Consider the following 19976-nt stretch of genomic DNA (forward strand, 5'->3'; position numbering starts at 1 on the left):
CAGAGAAGAAGGTACTTAGAGGCAAACAAGACTTTATTATTATTAAGTCAGACTGCTAGGCAACAAGGCATAGTGCCTAAGATGGTGGACCCTGGAGCTGGATGGGTAGAGTCATAGCCCAGGCTCTTGTCACTCAGCAGCTGCCAAACCTTAGATAAACCTCCTGCCTCAGTTTCCCAATCTGCTTCTACATAGGGTTATTGGGATGCTACGATGGGATATTACATCAGGTGTTTGGGTGTGTGTGGGTGTAGGTATATGAGTGGTTACACACATGTGTGGGTACACATGCATACATGTGGACATATGTCCGCAGGCATCACTGTGAGTGGTCTTCACTCCCCACACCATCACCTTCTGCCCACCTTTAGACAACTAGGGATCTGCTGCCTGTCTGTGGATATAACTTGTCTGCTCTAGAATTTCATAAAAATGCAGTTGTGCAATATTCATTTTTGTGTCTGGCTTCTACTCAGCATTTTTTTTAATGCATCTAGGTTTGTGGCAGGCATTAGAAGGGGCTTCCCCCTCTCCCCCCCCTTTTTTTTTTTTTTTTTTGGCTGAGTAGGAGTCTGTTGCACAAATACACCACAGTTCTGTTAGCTTTAGGGGCTAGATATTGAGAGCATAAAGGTTGACTGAGTTTGAGCTCTAGGAGGAGATGGTTGAAAGGTACACACTGAAGGCCGGAACCCTGTCCCCCTCGGCCATGCTTCAGTCTTCCCATGCAAACAGAAGGAATCAGATAATTTCTAAATAACTTTCTCATGCGCTTTCAGGTTTTTAGGCTATTCCTCCAAATATAGGTTCACAGAATGGAGCTGGAGAGATGATTCAACAATGAAGAGGACTTTTTTTGCTCTTAAAAAGACCCCAGGTCCTGTCCCCAGTATCTACATAGAGTTCACAACACTTGAGTAAATCTCGTGAATTCCATAGGCACCAAGCACACACATGGTACACAGATATTCAAGCAAAACACTCATAGACATAAGTAAAATTAATAAACTCTCATGGGTTAAAGCCAGCCTCTATGAATTTAAATTAGACTTAGTTCCTCTAGTGGGAAGAGACGGCGCAATTCAGAGAACCAGACAAACTGGCAGACACTAAGCAAGGTCCAAGATCGACCAGTCAATATTTGCACAGTATTCAGAACCTGCCTCCCTGGCTTTTTCTCTCCAAAGCTCCTGGTGGTAGCCTTTTAGATGGAATCAAGAGAATCAGACCAGGAGGCTTGCATGGGGTAGAAGAGGTTCTGAGAGCCTCGGAAAGCAGGCTGTGGGAAATGGCTCAAGCTGGGCTTGAATAGAAAGGGTAACTGCAAACAAGGGGAGGTAATCTGGTGAGATGGACCTAAAACACAGAATACAGCCTTGCAAAGATACTGCCGAACACTCCCTCAACCCAGATGCCTGTAACACCATCACTCAGAATGGTTAGGCAGGAGGGTTGCCATGAGCTCAAGGCCAGCCTCAAACTAGATCAAGCTTACAGGGACTGATGTGATGCATACCTTTAATGCCTAAAGAGGCAGAGGCAGAGGCAGAGGCAGAGGCAGAGGCAGAGGCAGAGGCAGAGGCAGAGGCAGAGGCAGAGGCAGAGGCAGAGGCAGAGGCAGNGCAGAGGCAGAGGCAGAGGCAGAGGCAGAGGCAGAGGCAGGTGGATCTCTGTGAGTTCAAGGTCAGCCTGATCTACTTAGTAAGTTCCAGTACACCCAGGGCCACATAATAGAGTCTATCTTAGAAACAAAACAAAACAAATAAGTGTCCCAGGGTTCCACACACATTAGGCCCAGTACCTTCAATGCCACCTTCAAGACCAGCTGTTTACAGAGCAAATTGCTGAGAACAAACTAAATGTTTACCTGCAGGGGCAGATGGAAAGACATTAATCTGCCAACACTATGCCACAGTGAAATGTCACAAAGCTACATAAAGAATGAGGCCTATATGCATAATTAGGGACTGGTATCCGTTATATTACTAAACTTATTTACTTTTATTTTATGCATATGGATGTTTTACCTGCACATGTCTGTGGAACACATGTATGTGTACCTGGTGCTCACAAAGGCCAAAAGAGGGCATTAGACTCCCTGAAACTGGTGTTACAGCCACTATGTAGGTGCTAGGAACTGAACCCATGTCCTCAGGAAGAGGATCCCGCGTTCTTAATCTCTTCAGCCCTGGTATTGCTGAGTTTAAAGAAGAGGAGAGGGGAGGAGAGGAGAGGAGAGGAGAGGGGAGGGGAGGGGAGGAGGAGAGAGGAGAGGAGGGGAGAGGAGAGGAGAGAGGAGGAGAGAGGAGGAGAGAGGAGGAGAGAGGAGAGGAGAGGAGAGAGGAGGAGAGAGGAGGAGAGAGGAGGAGAGAGGAGGAGAGAGGAGGAGAGAGGAGAGAGGAGAGGAGAGGAGAGGAAATTCAAAGCAGACCTGGAGTGGTGGCACTAGACTGTAATCCTAGCCACTCAGGAAACTGAAGAGTCTTGAAAGTTCAAGAGCAACCAAGACAGCTTAAAAACCCTGTCTTTAAAAACAAAACAACAACAACAACAAACTTCATGGGGCTGGAGAAATGGATCAGCAGCCAAGAGTCCATTCTGTTTTTCTCGAAGCCCTGAGTTCAGTTCTCACCACCCATAACAGGTGATTTACAACTGTCTATAATCCAGCTCCAAGGGATCCAACAGACCTCGATGGACACCAGACACACATGCAAATGCAAATACAAATAAACCTTAAAAAGAAGCATCAGAATGTGTGTGGGTTTTTTTTTTTTTTTTTAAGATTTATTTATTTATTATATGTAAGTACACTGTAGCTGTCTTCAGACACTCCAGAAGAGGGAGTCAGATCTCATTACAGATGGTTGTGAGCCACCATGTGGTTGCTGGGATTTGAACTCAGGACCTTCGGAAGAGCAGTCGGGTGTTCTTACCTGCTGAGCCATCTCACCAGCCCCCGTGTGTGGGTGTTTTAAAGGGAGAGATCATTGTCTTTCTTCTTTCTTTCCTTTTCTTTCTTTCTTTCCTTTCCTTTCTTTCCTTTCCTTTTCTTTCTTTCTTTCTTTCTTTTTTTTTTTTGGAGAGGTTTCTTTATGTAGTTCTGGCTGTCCTGGAACTCCCTCTGTAGACCAGACTGGCCTCACACTGGGGGATCCATCAGCCTAGGCCTTCAAGTGCTGGGATTAAAGGTGTTTTATGCAGAAGATATTCTGCCATGTCACTCAAAAGGCTGGTAAGGGCAGACTCCTCTGGCAAGTGGGAGTCCACTGTAAAGTTCTGGCGGCAGAGGTGGGAAAGAATCCTGCCCCCTTTGTTCTTTGAGATTTTTGAATCACGTGGTAGCCTATTTATTTATTTAGAGGCAGGTGTCTCATAAAGCACAGGCTGGGTTCAAATACACTATGTGGCCCAGAATGACCTTAAATTACAGATCCTTCTGCCAGATCCCTCTCCCAAATGCTGGAAATACAGGTGTATGCCACCACAGGGGCCTCACCTTTCGTGTTCAACTCAAGAGATGTCTGAATGTAAAGATAATATTCACTCCCCCACCTCTCCCGACACACACCTGGTTGTCTCAGTTTCTCCCACCTCCTAAGCACTGGCTTTTGGGGGTTGGCAGACAGGTTCTTGTGTAACCCAGAAGGCAAACATTCTACCACTGTGCTACATTCCAAACCCAGTGTGGCAATGGAGAAGCCAGCCTAGGCTAGAGAGAGACCTGTCTTAAAGGAAACGATGAGGGTACCAGGCTGCGGTGGCGGTGGCAGTGGTGGCTGTGGCACAGGCTTTAATCCTAGATCTTGGGAGGCCTAAGGCAGGCAAATTTCTTGAGTCGGAGGACAGCCTGGTCGACAGAGTGAGTTCCAGGATGGCCAGGGCTACACAGAAAAACTCTATTTTCGAGAAAAAAAGAAAAAAGAAAAAAAAAAGAAGAAAGAAAGAAAGAAAGGAAAACGGGGATGGGGTATGAAGATGGCTCACTGGGCACGGTGGTTTGAGTGAGCATAGGCCCCATAGGCTCACATATTTGAATACTTGGTCCCCAATTGGTAGAACTGTTTGGGAGGGATTAGGAGGCGTGACCTTGACGTAGTAAGTACTCCACAAGGCTTTAAGGTTTCAAAAGTCAGAGCTACTCTTACTTAGCTCCTTCTGCCCGGTGCTGAAATGTAAGCACCCAGCTTCTGCTCCAGCACCTTCCTGCTGCCATGCTGTAAACCCTTCCATCTGTAAGTTGTCTTGATCATGGTGCTTTACCACAGCAATAGACAAAAAAGCGCTTTTCACACTCGGGTCTGGCAACCCTGAGTTCAATCCCTAAAACTCATTTAAAAGTGGAAGGACAGAAGCAACCCCACCACACTGTCTCTGAGTCCTCCACCTTATTGTGGCACAGATGCCCCCCATAAACAAACAGAAAACACACTAACGTTCTAGGTCTCTTCCTAAAGGAGAAACAGTCACTGCTTAGAGCTGATGTAGATAAGGGCCTGAATGACTGCACTTGGAAATATATTTCCTACCTCTCGGTCTTAGCATCAACAGAAAAATAGAATATATTACTGGCCAGGTTTATGGTGCAGGCCTGTAATCTCGGCCTCTTGGTACTGAGGCAGGAGGATTGTAGACTGAAGGAATGCCTAGGCTAGAGAGTGAGTCCAAGGCCAACCCGGGCAGCTCTGGAAGATGCTGAAAAAGAAAAAAGGAAAAGAGAGGACATGGTTCAATGATAAAGTCCCTGCCTAGCATGCAGGAGGTCCTGGGTTCAATTCCCCATATTGCCAAAAAATAGATAAATAAATATCTACATTTGAGAGTTTCCTCGCTCTGTCTCTGTGACTATCTTAAAGCAAGGGTTAGGGGGAAAGAGAGGTGGGGAGCGGCCAGCACGTTCTCATCACAGACAGGCTCAGACCTGCTTTGTACATCTAAGGTCCCATGAGGGGACACACCCAGGCTGACACATCTCAACCCTTTAGAGGCCCCAATTCAGTTCAGAGTCCTCAGGGCATGGTTAAGTGCAAACCCAAGGCCTATACATGAACACATGGGTGGCCTCTTGACCTCTAGTCCTAATGCCCATAAAGCTGGGCAGGTGCTCCTACTCAGGGATGAGTAGGAATGAGTTAGGTTAGACAGACACGAGCAGCTGCTTGTCCCAAGGGTGTAAACCCATCTACACATTTGTGACACTTGTTCAAGATAGTTTCATATACATCCATGTCTGATTGGATATGAAATTTCAGGGAAAGCTCATAGCATGATATGTTTTTTGAGATTTATTTTGCAAGAATAGGTGTTTTGTCTGCAAGTATGTCTGCATACCAACATGTATGCCTGATGCCAATGGAGGTCAAGAGGGGGCGTCATATACCCTGAAGCTGGAGTTACACATGGTTCTGGGTCACTGAGTGGGTGCTAGGAACCAAACTTGGGTCCTTTGAAAAAGGAACAAGTGCTTTCAACCAATCTCTTCAGCTCTCCCCCTTCCAAGTGCTTTCCATCAATACACCATCTCTTCAGCTCCCCGCCTTTTTAAAAAAGAATTGTTTAATATAAATTAAATATGTGAGTACACTGTCACTATCTTCAGACACACCAGAAGAGGGCCTTGGATCCCATTGCAGATGGCTGTGAGCCACCATGTGGTTGCTGAGAATTGAACTCAGGACCTCTGGAAAACCAGTCAGTGTTTTCTCCAGGCCTCTCTTCAGCTCCTTTTAATTTACATGTTTATTTTGGCAGTACTGGGGATTAAAGCTTGGGAATCATGCATTGGGTCTTCTACTATACCACTAAAGCCCAAGCCCCTGGCCCCTTTCGATAGCTGCCAGACCCAGGCTAGAGTTCCCAAGTAGACTGGAATTTGGCTTAGCAGCTTGAACATTGGGTACAGCCAATATTGGGAACAGAATCCAGGTCAATTAGGGGACCAGAGGGTATGCCAAGAGCCCTAGTCTCTAGACGGGGAACCAGAACTTTGTGCTTCTACCAAGATAGAGGGTCCATGGGGAGACTCCTATGCCAGACACTGTCTGTGGGTTTTAGGCTACAATGACTAAGTCTTTGATTAAAATCCCCTATATGTCAAATATGACATATAGCCTGATTGGGAAAATATGTGGACAAAAACCCTATCCTTGGGATGTCAATCATTCACTTGTTAAGATACCACCACTGCCCAGCTTCAGATTTTTTTTAAAAAATGTTTTGAATGAGGTATATAAAAGTATTTTTTAGTTATTTTTAAGTGTATAGATGGTTTGCTTGCATATATGCATGCATGTGCACCACATGCATGCCTGGTGTCCAGAGAGATCAGGAAAAAAGTCATCAGCTTCCCTGGGAGTTAAATGGTTGTAGGCTGCCATGCGGATGCTGGGAGTCAAATGTGGGTCTCCTGGAAGACTACTCAGTACTCTTAACTGCTGAGCCAGCTCTCCAGCCAATCTTTAAAACTTTATTGAATGTGTCTGGGTGACTTGTCTGCGTGTCTGTCTGCATACCAGAAGAGGGTATTGGACCCCAATTTAGAAAGTCATGTGGGTACTGGAAATTGAACTCCAGGTCCCTGGAAGAATAGCCAGTGCTCTTAACTGCTGAGCCTTCTCTCCAGCCCATCCAGTCAGATGATTTATTTTAATTTGGTCTCTCTGAGTATGGTAGCACATCTTTAATCCCAATACTTGAGAGGCAGAGGAAGGTGGTTAGCTGTGAGACCAGGCTAGCCTGATCTACATAGCAAGTTCCAGGCCAGCCAGTTACATGGTGAAACTGTCACACACACACACACACACACACACACACACACACACACACACACAAACATATTCACAGAGCATGTGTGTTCTGACTCACTGTGTAGCCCAGGCTGTTCCCAGACACTGGGCAGCTAGGACTACAAGTGCAAGTAACATACTCAGCGACTTCCATTTATTGAACAAACAAATGAGACTGTCCATCAAAGTCATCACTGACACATGGGTAGGACAAGAGTGGCCTCCCCTGGGAAATACTAGTCTAATTTTGAAGACAGGAAGGAATGTTAGAAAGGCTTGGAGAAGGCAACCTGGACAGAGAGAGCTTAAGCAAACTCATGGGGGTGATCGAGTTTTGAAAAGACAAAGGAGATTCACTAGCACAGGGGAAACCAGGAGGAAAGGAGGAGCTGCTGGCGAGAGGCCGGCCTGGCTTGGGAAGAGCCATCAATAGTTGTTGGGATTGTGGGGCTTTGTGAGGACATATGGTTTTAGAGCAAACAAGGGGTGGAACAGGAGGGACACGTTAGGGATTAGTTTGTCAGCAAGGAGGTCAAGGGAGGGTCTGGGATTAGTGGGAAGTGGCTGTGCTAGGCAGAGGCTCAGGTTTGCACAAAGGAGAGCACCCTGGGAACCCTAGTGTAAGGAACACTGTGCTAATCACCTCCCCTCAAGCCTCTGGGTATTGTTTTCTGGCTGTCTCCTCTGCCTGGCAGGGTTCAGTCCTCCCTAATGGCTTTCTGACCAGGCTGAGGCAGAGTTCCTGAAATCACCAGAGAGAGCATGAAGCTCTGAACTAGCTCCTGCTGGCCAGATGGGCAACTCTCTGAACCTCATCTCCCAACTCTGTTCTAGAGACCCAGACGCTCTAGCCATGGAAATCCCCTAAGTATTTCACAGGTCATTGCAAGAGCTGGGGCCTGAAGCACGAACTTGGCAGAGTCTTGGAGAATGACAGGTCTGGAAAACCCTGTCAGCTCTAAATGTGAATATCTATGGCAGCACGACAGATAAATGAAGGCCCAGAATAGTAAGGATTTAACTTGAAATCACACGGTTGAGACACAGGACTGGAAGCCAGGTTTCCCCTTTAGAGCCCTGGAGTTCAGCCCCTCTGGTGTAGGGGGTGATCAGAGTCAAGGCTAGTAGTACCTGTGAGTTAAACTCCTGGCTCTGCCATTGACTATTGCTTAATTACCTCGGAAAGTTGCTTAGATTCTCCTGGTCTGTTTCTTTAACTGTAAAAGGAGGATGCTACCTACCTTTTGGGTTTATTGTGAAGATTAGAAGGCAGCACAGCGCGTGGCATATGGTAAGTGTTCAGTGTCAGCTGGCAGTCTAGAAGAAGCAATAGTAAGTAGGTGCCCCTTCTTTCCCTCCCCTCCCTCGCAGTCTCCTGTAGCTCAAGCTGCCTTTCAAACTCTTGAACCTATTTCTACCTACCAAGTGGTGAGATGAAAGGCAGGTACATGTAATCTCAGTTTCTCCACATGTAAATCAGTACTAACAATTCCTGCCCTGTCTGTCACTCTCCCCGCCCCCCCCCCCACCTGATCCGGTAGCAACGTGGACTAAATAAGGTATGTAAACGTTCTAAGCTGAGCTGTCTCCAGGTCAATGTTTATTCAGCTTAGAGCAATTTCTTTCCAAGTCCTACGCTGGCCAGATTTCCCGTCAGCCCCACCAATTCTCTAACACTTGCAGGTGCTCCTTTGTAACCGCGGAAGGGGCAAGGTCCGCTCAAGCCCACCGTAAAAAGGAGCGGGGAAAACAGAAAACATGTAGGGATAAGACAGAGGAGGGAGAGCAGGCAAGAAGGGCAGTGTGGAGAAGTGGGGTAAAGGACAAGGAGGAGGGTAAAAGGGACTTACAGATGGAGCGCGGCGGGGGTGGGTGGGGTGGGTGTCCTGCACCTAAGATGCAGGCGAAGGGATGTGCGGAGCTCTGGGGCAAGTGAGGGAGCAGGGATGTGTGCAGAAAAAGCAGCGAGGTGGGATTCTTGAGGAAGAATTGGGGGGGTCGCTTTCAGTGTGAAGTCTGTGGGTGACTGGGGGCAGGGAATTCGGGCCGTCACCTCCACTCAGACAGAGGCTCCGAGAGCAGCTCCCGGGCTACAGCCACCCGCTGGCAAACCGCGGAGGGGCGGGGAAAGAGCATTCGGCGCCTGTGATTGGCCGCCGCCCCGACGGCCGCTGACGCGAGCGGGCGGGCCCCTTTGTGACGTCACAATCAGCTGTTGAAGCGTTCGGATTTGTGCCCTGAGCCCGGGCGCAGCGGCCGCAGCAGCTCCGGGCGTCCGTTCGGGAGCCCCGCCGTCTCTCGGCCCGTCCCCGGTATGCGGCTCCAGTTGTGAGCACCGGCGACCCGGGGACGCCCGGCCGCACAACTACCTCAGCGCAGCGGTTGCTGCAGCGGCCCCAGGTGAGTCCCGACCTCGGGGCTGGGGGCTCCGGGCACCCCCAGGACACGCCCTGCGCCCCCCTCTCCCGTTCTTTGTCTGTCTCCGCCGGCGGCAGCCCGAGCTGCGTTCTTGGCTCCCTATTGGTTGCCCCAAGCCGGTAGGCCATGACGTTGCTTTATTTGCATATGACATTGAGACGTCACCAAGGCCAGCCCCGCCTTCCAGGCTTGCTTGGGTGCTTGTCCTCTGGTGACCCGGTGGGCGCTAGCTATGTCGTGCCCGGGCCGGCCGAGGTTTGAGAGACGCTGAAAGACAAGCGGGACCCGAGAGGACTCGGCGGTTTCCTGGGCTAATCTAGGGACTGGGGTCAGGCCCCTCATCTGTGTTTTCCTTGCGACCTGAGGGAGGGTCGGACGGCAAAGCTCGATTTAAGTTGAAAGAGTGGTAGGTAGATGGAGGCTAAAGACTCCAGGTCCTGGAGACAGCACCAGATGGTAGCGGATCCCCTCTGTCCTCAGGCTCCGCCCCCTAACATAATAACATCCTTCTAATCCCTGACATGTGTGCAGAGCCTGAGTTGATGTCATTTTCAGCCTACAAATATTGAGGATCTTAAACCCCACTTCACGAAAGAGGAAACTGAGACTCAGACTAGATCTCTAGTTTACTAGATCTCTAGTTTAGAGATCTCAGCCAATTAGAATCACACTCACTAAGTGACGGATTCCTCGGCTGAAGTATAAGCTACAAGCTATACATCCATCTACTGAGGACCCTATCTTGGGTTCAGCACCAACCCCAGTTTGATGGGCTGTTTCAGTCGTCTTGATCCTGGACATTTTTCCAGGAGGACTCTGAAAATTGGGTCCCTTACAAGGCCCTGACCTCCTCTACCTTCTTTCTACTTCAAAACCCAATAAATGGCCGTCTCCCAGCTGTTTTGACCACAGAAAGGTGAGTCACTAGTTGCCTGCCTCCAGGTGTCTCCAGGGCAGATGTTGTTGAGAGGGAGTTGGGAGTTCCCTCTGTTGGCCTCCCATCAGATCCCAAGCTGTCAGCTGGGAGAACCAGACCCTTCCCTGGCACTAGTGATTGCAGAGCTTATGCTATTACCCGAGGCGGCTTCCAGAGTGACAGAAGGATGTCTCTTACTTTCCGAGTAAGTAGATCTGGAGTCTTTCCCAGGTTGGGGGTCGCTCAAGAATGGCCTGGGCTAGCGTTGGCTTAGGCTGCCAGTGCTATTCTAGGCACAGCTGCTGTAGTATTAAGGGAATGGTTCTTCCTGGAGCAGAGCCAGGAATCTGAGAACCAGGAAGCCAGCAGGCTAGGAAAGAAAACCCAGGAGGCTCTCCTAGTGGTCGGGGGGGGGGGCAGTCATAGCTGGCTGCTTGCTACCATCTCTCCTGGCTGTCACTCACTTCTGTATGATCTCCTCCAGGGAGCTTCTTACTTGATATGTCAACAGTTGAAAAGGCTCATTGCAGGGTCTGACGCACAGTGTGAACCCTGGGAAATGCATGCAAAATAGTGTGGTGCCAGGATATCTACATCGTTCAATGGATAGGCTGGACCAGGGCCTGTGTCTGATCTCCCTGTTTCCTGTGTATTATCCTATTTCTGGATATTACCTGTTGAGGTTTTTCTGATTGTATGTATTCTGCATTGCCACCCCACCACTAAGCTATAGCTTTGCTGGGTAGACTAATGTTCCCAATTGATGTCTCCACTCCTAGAACAGGAGACTTCTTAGTCCAGGGCTTAGGCTTGGGTCTGAAGGCTTGTGTTTAACTCCCTGGATCTGACAGCTTCCTTCTTCCACTGTCTATCACTGACATGCAGTCTCACTGGCCAGGATTCTCTTGGCCAGGGATGCTGACTTTGAACAAGAGTCTAGGGTAAAGGGGAGTTAGAGTTGTGGGGTGGACCTGTAGGTACAGGTCCTCCTCATCTGAGGGTTGCCCAATCTCATGGTAATATTGTAGAACTGTTTGCTTTCCTAGAAAAAAAATACACCTAGACACAGTCCTATTTACCAAGTTAAAAATGCCTGATCTAGACTGTAGCGATTATGGATGCTATTTGGCTCAAATACACCTGTGTCTTTTACTAGCTGTGAGACTTTAGGTAGTTATCAGGCTTCTCTGGGCCTTTTTAAAAAATTTAATTAATTAATTGACCAATCTTATGTATGTGAGTACACTGTTGTTGTCTTCAGACATATCAGAAGAGGGCATCCAATCCCATCACAGAAGGTTGTGAGCCACCATGTGGTTCCTGGGAATTGAACTCAGGACCTCAGAAAGAGCAAGCAGTCAGTGCTCTTAACCACTGAGCCATCTCTCCAGCCCTCTGGGCCTTGTTTTATTTCTCTCTTTACCAGAAGAAATAGTCTCTCTCCCTCCCACTCCTTTTCAGTCCCTTTGAGAGGATTTTACACATCCAGAAACTATTTTTTTTAGGTAGGGCCCCATGTAGTTCAGACTGGCCTTTAGCTATGTAGCCTAAGCAGGACTTAGACACTGATCCCCCTGCCTCTACCTGCTAAGTGCTAGGATGACAGACATGGGGTGATCATGCCTTTGAACTCTTGTCCTCTTGCCTCTACCCCCTACATCCTAAGAAAGACTTGCCCTTTCACACACTGTGAGGACATAAGGTAAAATAGACGAAGTTACTTAGTATAGTGTTGTATGTTACTGACACAGGAATGTTAATTATGATAATGGTAATAAGGACAATTTTTTTCCCTTAATGGAAAATTCCTGTTTACTCCTCAAAGCCCAGGTTGGCTGTATCTTCCTCTAGAGACTTACCCTGGCAAAGCCTGGTCATATATATCACTTCTTCCATATCCCCAAAGCACCCTGTCATAACACCAAGTTTATTAGCTTATTGAATGTTTACTGTGTGCTCAGGCACTGTTCTAAACATGTCATTAAGTGTTTCACTCATTTAACTCTTATTAGGGTATTATGATGGTCATTTGACAGATGAGAATACAAAGACCAAACACTTTTCTGAGTGCATACAGGAACACCTACTGAATGCAGAAAAGCACACACCCCAAGAGCTTCTCTGTTATCACTGCTCTGGCAGCTAGGGGCTATAGCCTTGTCTCCAGCTACCAAGAGAAGGGCTGACTTTAGTCTGTGCTTCTAATGTCTTTCTATGCTTCCCAGGTCTTTGAACTGCCATAGGGCGCCCCCTTGAGGTTGCTTCACCCGCTGACCATGTTCCAGCGCCTCACCAGCCTTTTCTTCAACACCCCTGCGCCTCCTGAAGACTCCAATTGTCCGGGGGCTTTTGTCTCTGAGGAGGATGAAGTGGATGGCTGGCTCATCATTGACCTACAGGGTGAGGCTTGAGTCAGGATCCAGCACTCTGTTTCCCTAGTCTATGAGCACAATGAGGACAGGAGGCGTTGCGATATGGAAGGGGAAGAGGGCTATTTGGACGTTGGAGTCCCCCTAGGCCTACCGGGCAAAGTAAAGTAGAATCAGAGAGCCCAGAGGTGAGGGAACACAGACCCTTCTCTTGAAAGCTCTGACTCCTGGCATTTCTTGGGGCATCCACCTGGGACACCTAGGGCAGTGGGCTAAGGATCCAAGCCTTCAGGTGCTCTCTGGGCACGATGGATAGAGCTGCAGCTCTGACTAACGATGCCCTTTCTCTCCCCATCCCCTGTGTCCCCGTATGTGTGTGTGTGTGTGTGCGTGTGTATGTGTGTCCCACCCTGCTGCTCCCTTTCCTCTGCATGGCGTCCCATTCCCACACCCTATAGACAGCTATACAGCTCCTCCCGACCCCGGGGCCTCGCCTGCTCCTGCAGGCCGCCCTCCACCCGCGCCCTCCTTGATGGACGAGAGCTGGTTTGTTACCCCTCCCGCCTGTTTTACTGCAGAGGGGCCCGGCCTTGGGCCTGCCCGCCTCCAGAGCAATCCCCTGGAGGACCTCCTCATTGAGCATCCCAGCATGTCCGTTTATGTCACCGGCAGCACCATAGTGCTGGAGTCTGGGCCACCTTCCCCTCACCCTGAAGCTGCCTTGCCTGATCAGGACCTCAGCGATGGGTGAGTGGGTTGAGGGTGGAGACTGGAGGGCTAGGGTCTAGGAGACTAGCAGGGGCGTGTCCTTGGGATAAAGGGAGTGTCGGGCTGGTTGTCACCAAGGCTCACAGAAGGAAAAGAGGCGTGGTCTTGTGACTAAGGTGGGGCTTAGGAGGGCCCTGGCTCAGAGGATTGGGAGGGACCAGCCTGAACTGCCGGACAGAATCAGAGTAGGACTTGTATTGATTGGGGGTCAGAGCCTATTCTCTGTTCTGCCTAGTTACCTGTGCCAGGAGCTTAATCACATCTCTAACTGTGATTAAGGGAAGAATTTGTACCCCTCAGTGGTCTGCCCCGCAGAAATAGGGTGTGGGTTGCCAACCCCCGACCTCTTTCCCCTCTGTCTCTGCAGAGAGCTGGCGCCTGCCCTCCGGGAACCCAGGGCCCTGCACCACGCAGCTGCTCCAATGCCCGCGCGAGCTGTGCTGCTGGAGAAGGCTGGCCAGGTGCGAAGGCTGCAGAGAGCCCGGCAGCGGGCCGAGCGCCACACATTGAGTGCTAAAGTGTTGCAACGGCAGAATCGCGCCCGGGAGAGCCGTTCGCGCCGGCCCAAGCACCAGGGCAGCTTCATTTACCAGCCGTGCCAGCGCCAGTTCAACTACTGAGCGCCCCTGCTGCACCGCGAATCCCTCGCAGTCTCCTGGTCCCACCCGCCTCCTCTGCAGTAGCCAGTGTGCTGCTCGAGGGGTGTTGAGGGTCCGCCCGCCTCCCATCTGGATACCACAACCTCCCTCCTTCCTAAGTTTTGAGGTGGGGTGATGGCCCTCTACTTCCCTGTTTATAGTCTAACTCACCTATTAACCTCTCTCATCCTGGGTCATCCTCCCTCCCCCCTTCTTAGTGTCTGATTCTCCACCCTCCCCCTCCCCACGCCCACTCTCCCATGCTTCTTTTTCAGACCCCTATTCTTGTCTCTCGCCCCTTCCCCTTTTCCCTCCTAGCCCACCCGATTTCTAAGAGCCTCTCCCACCCTGACCTGGCACCTTCTCCGCTTTCTGCTCCTACTTTCCAAGACTTACTCTTTCTGTTTGGGATCGCTCCCACTCCTGTTCCCTTTTTCTATTCCTGGCAGTTCCCTCCCAATCCTGCAGGTGCACCCTGCCGGGCCTGGGCCATTGTCCTCGCCCTGTAGTCAGGGGTCAGGCACGGGTTTTGATTCCAGTTTTCCCCCTTTCTCTGCCCTGGGGGCCGGGCTCCTTATTGCTGCTTAGGCCTAGAAAGTTTAAGTATGTGGAAGAGGACAGTGAGTTGTAAGTTAGATAAGGTGAAGGGAATGGAGGGAAACAGGCAGCCTATTGGGAGCCACAGACGGGGACAGGTGGGTTGAGAAGTAGCAGGGAGCAGGGCATCTTGGGAGCTGGTATTGTGCTTGGTCAGAGGAGCTACGCCCTGGTCTTAGGCCTGAGCCTGGAGTCTGCCCCCATTCCCTTTTCCTATAATCCTGCCCTCCAGGTCCCCCCCCCCCCAAATCTGTCCTTCAGGAGTAACCCCTACCCGCCCCTGTGAGTCTGGAGTCCGAAGGGCTTGTACCTTGTCACCTTACCTTGTCATGCCACCCCAGGAGTAGAAGCTGGGTAAGGGCCCAACATCCTGGCCATCTCTGTTCATATGCCCAAGGTGCTAGAATCAGCTTAGGAGAGATGCAGGCCAGAGGGTTTCCAGGCAGGGAAAAGGAAACACACCCCAAGGCAAGAATGAGGAGGCATGATGCTAAGGAGGACAATTATGGGGTAAAGCCACCCCCAGACTGGCAGCTCTGCCTTCATCTTGCCTCTGGCCTTATATTTCATACTTTGTTCAATATGGCTGGATAATAAACACTCCTGGGTAGAGGAGGCCAGGAGCCTCACTGTCCCAATTCCAAAATTTTTCTTACAGAGATTCAGGGCCTTCAAGAGTCTTCTTAATGTTCTCCCACAGGGCTCTTTCTGAGTGCCCTAGGATCCCTCCTCCCTTTCTAACTATCTGGGGTAAGGAATGCTTGGGTAGGGCACAGGGATGGGGTTGCCAGCTTCTTCCTTCTTGTGGTGGGGCTCAGACACCAGCAACAGCCTCTTGGGATGCCCCAAGTTGTTTCCGATTCTTTCTAGCTGTCCTTTTTTAAGTGTGTGCTCTTCCTTCCTTAAAACCCTTAGAGTTCCTGTTACATACTAACACAGGTCTTCCCTTTCCCTCCAACCCCAGGTTCCAGGCCTCAGAGCCAAGCCAGGGTTGGAGAAAACTGCATTCCTACGAGGGTAAAAGTAGCTGCCCTCTTTGATCCTTTCTTACTAGGCTTCATGTGGGATGGGAGAGGATGTCCCCAGGATGGGGACAGAGGAAGCCCTGCTAGGATCTCCTAGCCCAGTAAGCCAAATGGGAACTATAAGCAGATCAAAATTCTACACTAGCTTATTAGGGCCCTATTAGTTGATAACCTTGTTCCTGTCCCAAGTTCTTCAGTTACAACCTAGTACACTAACTCTTCCAACTGTTGTCCTAAGGGTCACTTCCCAGCCAGCTTAGGATCTTCAGCATTTTTAAGAGCTGAAGCTCCCTCTTGCCCTTCTTGTCTACTCCTCACTGCCAGTTGGGGCCTAGGCTCAGTCCCGGGCAGATGCCCAGGATTCTGCTGCTGTAGGAAGCTTGATAGGGCATTTGGCTCAAATTTGAGAAGGCCTGGCTCCTGACCTAATTTCTCGAAGCTCCGGTAGTTCTAGACCCCTCCAATCGCTCATCTGGTTGCAAGGCTTAATTTTCTTTTGTACTTTCCTATAGATTCTGTAGCATTTGAGTGTGGCAATATTTTGTTGTGTATAGATGTCTAAGAACCAACACTGCTCAGTCTCCTGCTAGTCTGACTCCTGAAGCGTCAGACCCTGTCATACGTATTGACTGTGTATGTGCCTTTCACCTTGAGCATGCTTCAGGAATTTTTTTTTTTCTTAAACCACAGAACTTGAATACACAAGGGAACCAGAATTCACAAAGTCCTATGCAACCCTAGACAGGAGGAGGTTAGAGAGTCTATCCTGATTTGTGGTTTCAGAGACCCTAGAGAAATTTGTACCAGTTTGTATTAAAGTCAGTACTACCAGCACTTTGCCAAAACTAAGAGGGACCTGTGTCTAGAGTGAGTCCCAATTACATCAAAGGGCAACCTGCAGCTTTCTCCAATAAGTCTGAGTGGTTCTCTTGAGCTGGTGTCACTTTCTAACCTTTGCCAGTCTAGCCCCAGCAGGGCACTGTGTGTGTGAGTGCGGTTTGGTGCTGTTTTGGAGTGTGCCTGCCCCCCAGCCTGGAACCCTCTGATCAACTTGCTGGGACCTATAACGTCTTAGGTGCAACAAGGACCCTACCAGAGCTCCTGGGTGGCTTTGTGTGAGGGGACTGAACGCAGACAAACCACAGCCTGCTTCTAATACCTTCTTTCCCTACCACCTAGTTCCAAATGGAACCAACAAGTTGAGTGCATCTCTGTTGGGTGTTTTGTGTTGAGACTGGCTGAAGTGAAGAATCTTTGACCATGTTGTGATGTGTCAACCTGGTCATGTGGCACGCCTGTGTATGTGTGTAACAGGATTCTGAATGTTAGGTTGTAATGCTATTCCTGTATGGGAGAAAAAATAATATAAACAAATAAAAATCTATTTAAAGCACATTATGCTTTCTGCCTCAGCTGAGCTAAAGTATGTGAAACACTGTAATTTCAAGTATAGTCAAGGCAGAGGATACTATTATTAAGCTAGTCTTCACTCTCCTTTGTCATACAAGAAAGCAAGAGGACAAATAGTTCACTAGAAAGACAATATAGGGTCTGACTCATAAAATATTTTTAGAAGATCCTTGTAAGACACACATATGAAGACACCTGGATACAGAAATGAGAAAAAGCACAGCAAACACTGGTCCACTGTTTAGTCCCAAGTACTGGGCTATGCCAAGTTTAGCACAGTTCTACAGTTAACTAGGTAACTCTTGGACCTTGGCATAGCCCAGTGCTTGGGACTAAACAATCTTGCTGGTCAGCCCAAGTGCATCTCCTGAGTGAGCAGCACCAGCCCAGGTGGGAGGAAGGACCGTCTGTGCTGCTGACAGCCTCTCACCTCTAAACCCCTGGGTGCCTTTGATGGAAGGCTGGTTCTACTTTCTGAGACAAAGTCCAACCTGGCCTCAAACTCTCTGCGTAGCTGAGGGTGACCTTGAACTTGTGATTCTTAGGCCTCTACATCCCAAGCACTATGATTCCAAGCGTATACCAACATACTTGGTGATTATTTTCAGACAAATGAAATTAGTTTACACACACACACACACACACACACACCCCTCCAGTATGTTGCTAAACAGATCTGGTTTGTTCAAAGCCAAGAATGAGTTGAATGAGCAGGTAGATGCGTTTTCCTCAGCTTGCTGGGTGGGCAATTCATTGTGTGATGTGTCTGAGTTACAATGAAAGCTCTGTTTACTCATCTATGACCCACAAGAAAAGCTTGCTCATTCTTTCCAATAACATACTTTTAAGTTCTATGACAAAAACATTTATTTAACACGTTCAGTATTTCACATTGTACAAACCCTTAGATTCTCTTTATTCACTGGTCCATTTCTACAACAAATACATCCAAAACACTATATAATAAAATTATTTACAACATTTCCAAATGACAAGATTGCTTTTTGCCCCACTACTGCTATTCACACACAGTACTTCCACAGCACAATACATCATTAGAAGATCTACAAATGTTCACCCTGTATTCTAGGCTGCTTAAGAAATGTGAAACTAATAACATTTACAATGGCATTAGGGCCTTTCAATACATGGCAACATTTTAGAAGCCTTGAACTTCATTTTGCAACACCAAAAGGGCTGCTCCCCGTTAAACTTTATGAGACAGGTTTCAGGGACTAGGAAAAGGACCACGTTATTAAAATGACTAACTGTACAGAAATAGATTTAAAAAGTCACAGCTGAAAACTGCTCTTTGTAAAATTCACACACATTTACAAGTATCAAGTCATCTTCCAGCTCGCTTACTTAGATTTTCTTCGCTTGGATTGCACTGCACCAGTTATATCTGTTGGGAAATGGAAGGATATGTTCAATGCATGTTCAAGGCCATGTTCAATAGAGGTGCCCCTTGGGCATCCACAATGACAAGAACTGACACAGAAAAGCCCCATTAGGTTTTAAATCAGTTTAAGGGGCAATGATTTGAAAACAGTCACAGGATTTGCCTGCTAACTTATGTGGTGAGAGAGAATGACCCCTGATACTAGAGCCTGCCAAGTGGGGAAATGTGATAAAGACCATAGAGACCGCTCAGTGGGTAAAGACACTTGAGAACCAACTGGCTGGCATGCACATACACATGCACAAAATATGAGATGCACCTGGCCAGAAAAATTGACACTGCTGGGGTAGGAAAAGAAACCTTTATTATGATTATGAGTGTATACCTGGGTGTTCAGCAGAATGTTAGCATGCATGAGGCCCTAAGCTCCATCTTCAGTACCCACACCCCCCAAACAGTAGTAAATACACACATGGAAGCTTTCACAACAGTAAACACCTTCCCTGAACCTGAGGGCTGCATAGGTGGGAACTGAGTGATCTATACATAATAATGGTGACATAATAGGGAAAGTGCTTCAATTCCTTTAATTTCCCTTGTACATATCAATGTATCAAGTTACTCTTATCTCAGTTTAAATGTTTATTCAAAACTTTTCTAGTTTTCTATGGCAGAGTACAGCAGTGCCCTCAAGTTCTGCAAATGTAAACATTTCTTTAATATCTCATTAACTATTATATTCATGCTGCTGCATGATAGGTATTTTAGTTTTAATAGTACAAAAGGATATTCTATCCTGGTAGTGTGGCACATGTCTTGCCATCCATCATACCTGTTATCTCAGCACTTGGAAGGTACAGACAAACGGTCATCTTTGGTACATACATGGTGTTGAGCACAGCCTTGGGGTTGTTTAAATAAGGAGAACAAACTCCAAACCCAGACAATGTTTTATATACTTCTTGTGGAGGTAAAAAATTGCTTCTCACATATTAATTCAAAAGATGAATCAGATTAAATTATTTGTGGATGGAATGAATTTTGTGATGCTACATTACCAGGTTCAGTGTTCTAAGAAAAACTGCCTTTCTTTTATCATAATATTTTGAAGCAGCCAGGCCACCAGAAACAGATGAAAAAAGGCAAGAAATTTTACTGCTGTTAACTCTGGTCTTTGTCAAATATACCTATATGATTTTCTAAGATGGACCAAAGTAGTATTTCCAGGCTTCTGTTAGTAAAAACTCCAGTTTTTACTAACCTTTTATTTCCTTTTTAAAAAAGATTTATTTCATGGATATGAGTACACTGTAGCTATCTTTAGACATATTAGACAACGGCATCTGATTAATTATAGATGATTGTGAGCCACCATGTGGTTGTTGGGAATTGAACTCAGGATTTCTGGAAGAGCAATCAGTGCTCTTAACTTCTGAGCCATCTCTCCAGCCCCTCAATATGTTTTCTTATTGGGTGGTCATATTGCTTGTGCCATGTGGGAGAGTATCTCAAAATATTTACAGACTAAGAAGGACATTAATAATGGTGGTGTTTATGTCACACACAACTCTCCATAATCAACACTCTCTCTCTCTCTCTCTCTCTCTCTCTCTCTCTCTATATATATATATATATATATATATATATA

The 19976-nt window shown here is 47.8% G+C and overlaps 2 protein-coding genes across 6 annotated transcripts in view; one reads left to right on the plus strand and one right to left on the minus strand.

Moving 5' to 3' along the window:
- Positions 1 to 9005: 9005 nt before the first annotated feature.
- Tp53inp2 (tumor protein p53 inducible nuclear protein 2) lies at positions 9006 to 16911 on the plus strand. Of its 3 annotated transcripts, none has more exons than XM_029536446.1 (4): positions 9006 to 9185; positions 12345 to 12519; positions 12947 to 13235; positions 13624 to 16911. In XM_029536446.1, the coding sequence occupies exons 2-4, from the start codon at positions 12396 to 12398 to the stop codon at positions 13874 to 13876; spliced, it is 666 nt and encodes a 221-aa protein (XP_029392306.1). In that variant the 5' UTR covers positions 9006 to 9185; positions 12345 to 12395; the 3' UTR covers positions 13877 to 16911. The 3 variants fall into 3 exon arrangements, with proteins under 3 accessions (XP_029392306.1, XP_029392307.1, XP_021049971.1); XM_029536447.1 differs by having other exon boundaries at positions 13067 to 13235; XM_021194312.2 differs by lacking the exon at positions 9006 to 9185 and adding an exon at positions 9342 to 10119.
- Positions 16912 to 17752: 841 nt separating this feature from the next.
- Ncoa6 (nuclear receptor coactivator 6) overlaps positions 17753 to 19976 on the minus strand; it is a 46150-nt gene continuing 43926 nt past the window's right edge. The window contains exon 13 of one of the 3 annotated variants that reach the window (XM_021193953.2): positions 17753 to 18331. In XM_021193953.2, coding sequence (XP_021049612.1) covers positions 18288 to 18331 — 44 coding nt within the window. In that variant the 3' untranslated portion in view covers positions 17753 to 18287. The remainder of the gene's footprint in view (positions 18332 to 19976) is intronic. The other 2 variants (XM_021193951.2, XM_029535850.1) reach the window with 2 other exon arrangements.

Source organism: Mus pahari, chromosome 3, assembly GCF_900095145.1.
Source record: "Mus pahari chromosome 3, PAHARI_EIJ_v1.1, whole genome shotgun sequence".
Classification (NCBI taxonomy): domain Eukaryota; kingdom Metazoa; phylum Chordata; class Mammalia; order Rodentia; family Muridae; genus Mus; species Mus pahari.

Bases quoted from the DNA above. Each gene is read 5' to 3' on its own strand.
- Tp53inp2 (XM_029536446.1), top strand. From the start codon at position 12,396: ATGTTCCAGCGCCTCACCAGCCTTTTCTTCAACACCCCTGCGCCTCCT. The intron at 12,520-12,946 runs GTGAGGCTTGAG...CACACCCTATAG, and splicing joins GCTCATCATTGACCTACAGG to ACAGCTATACAGCTCCTCCC. The intron at 13,236-13,623 runs GTGAGTGGGTTG...CTGTCTCTGCAG, and splicing joins GATCAGGACCTCAGCGATGG to AGAGCTGGCGCCTGCCCTCC.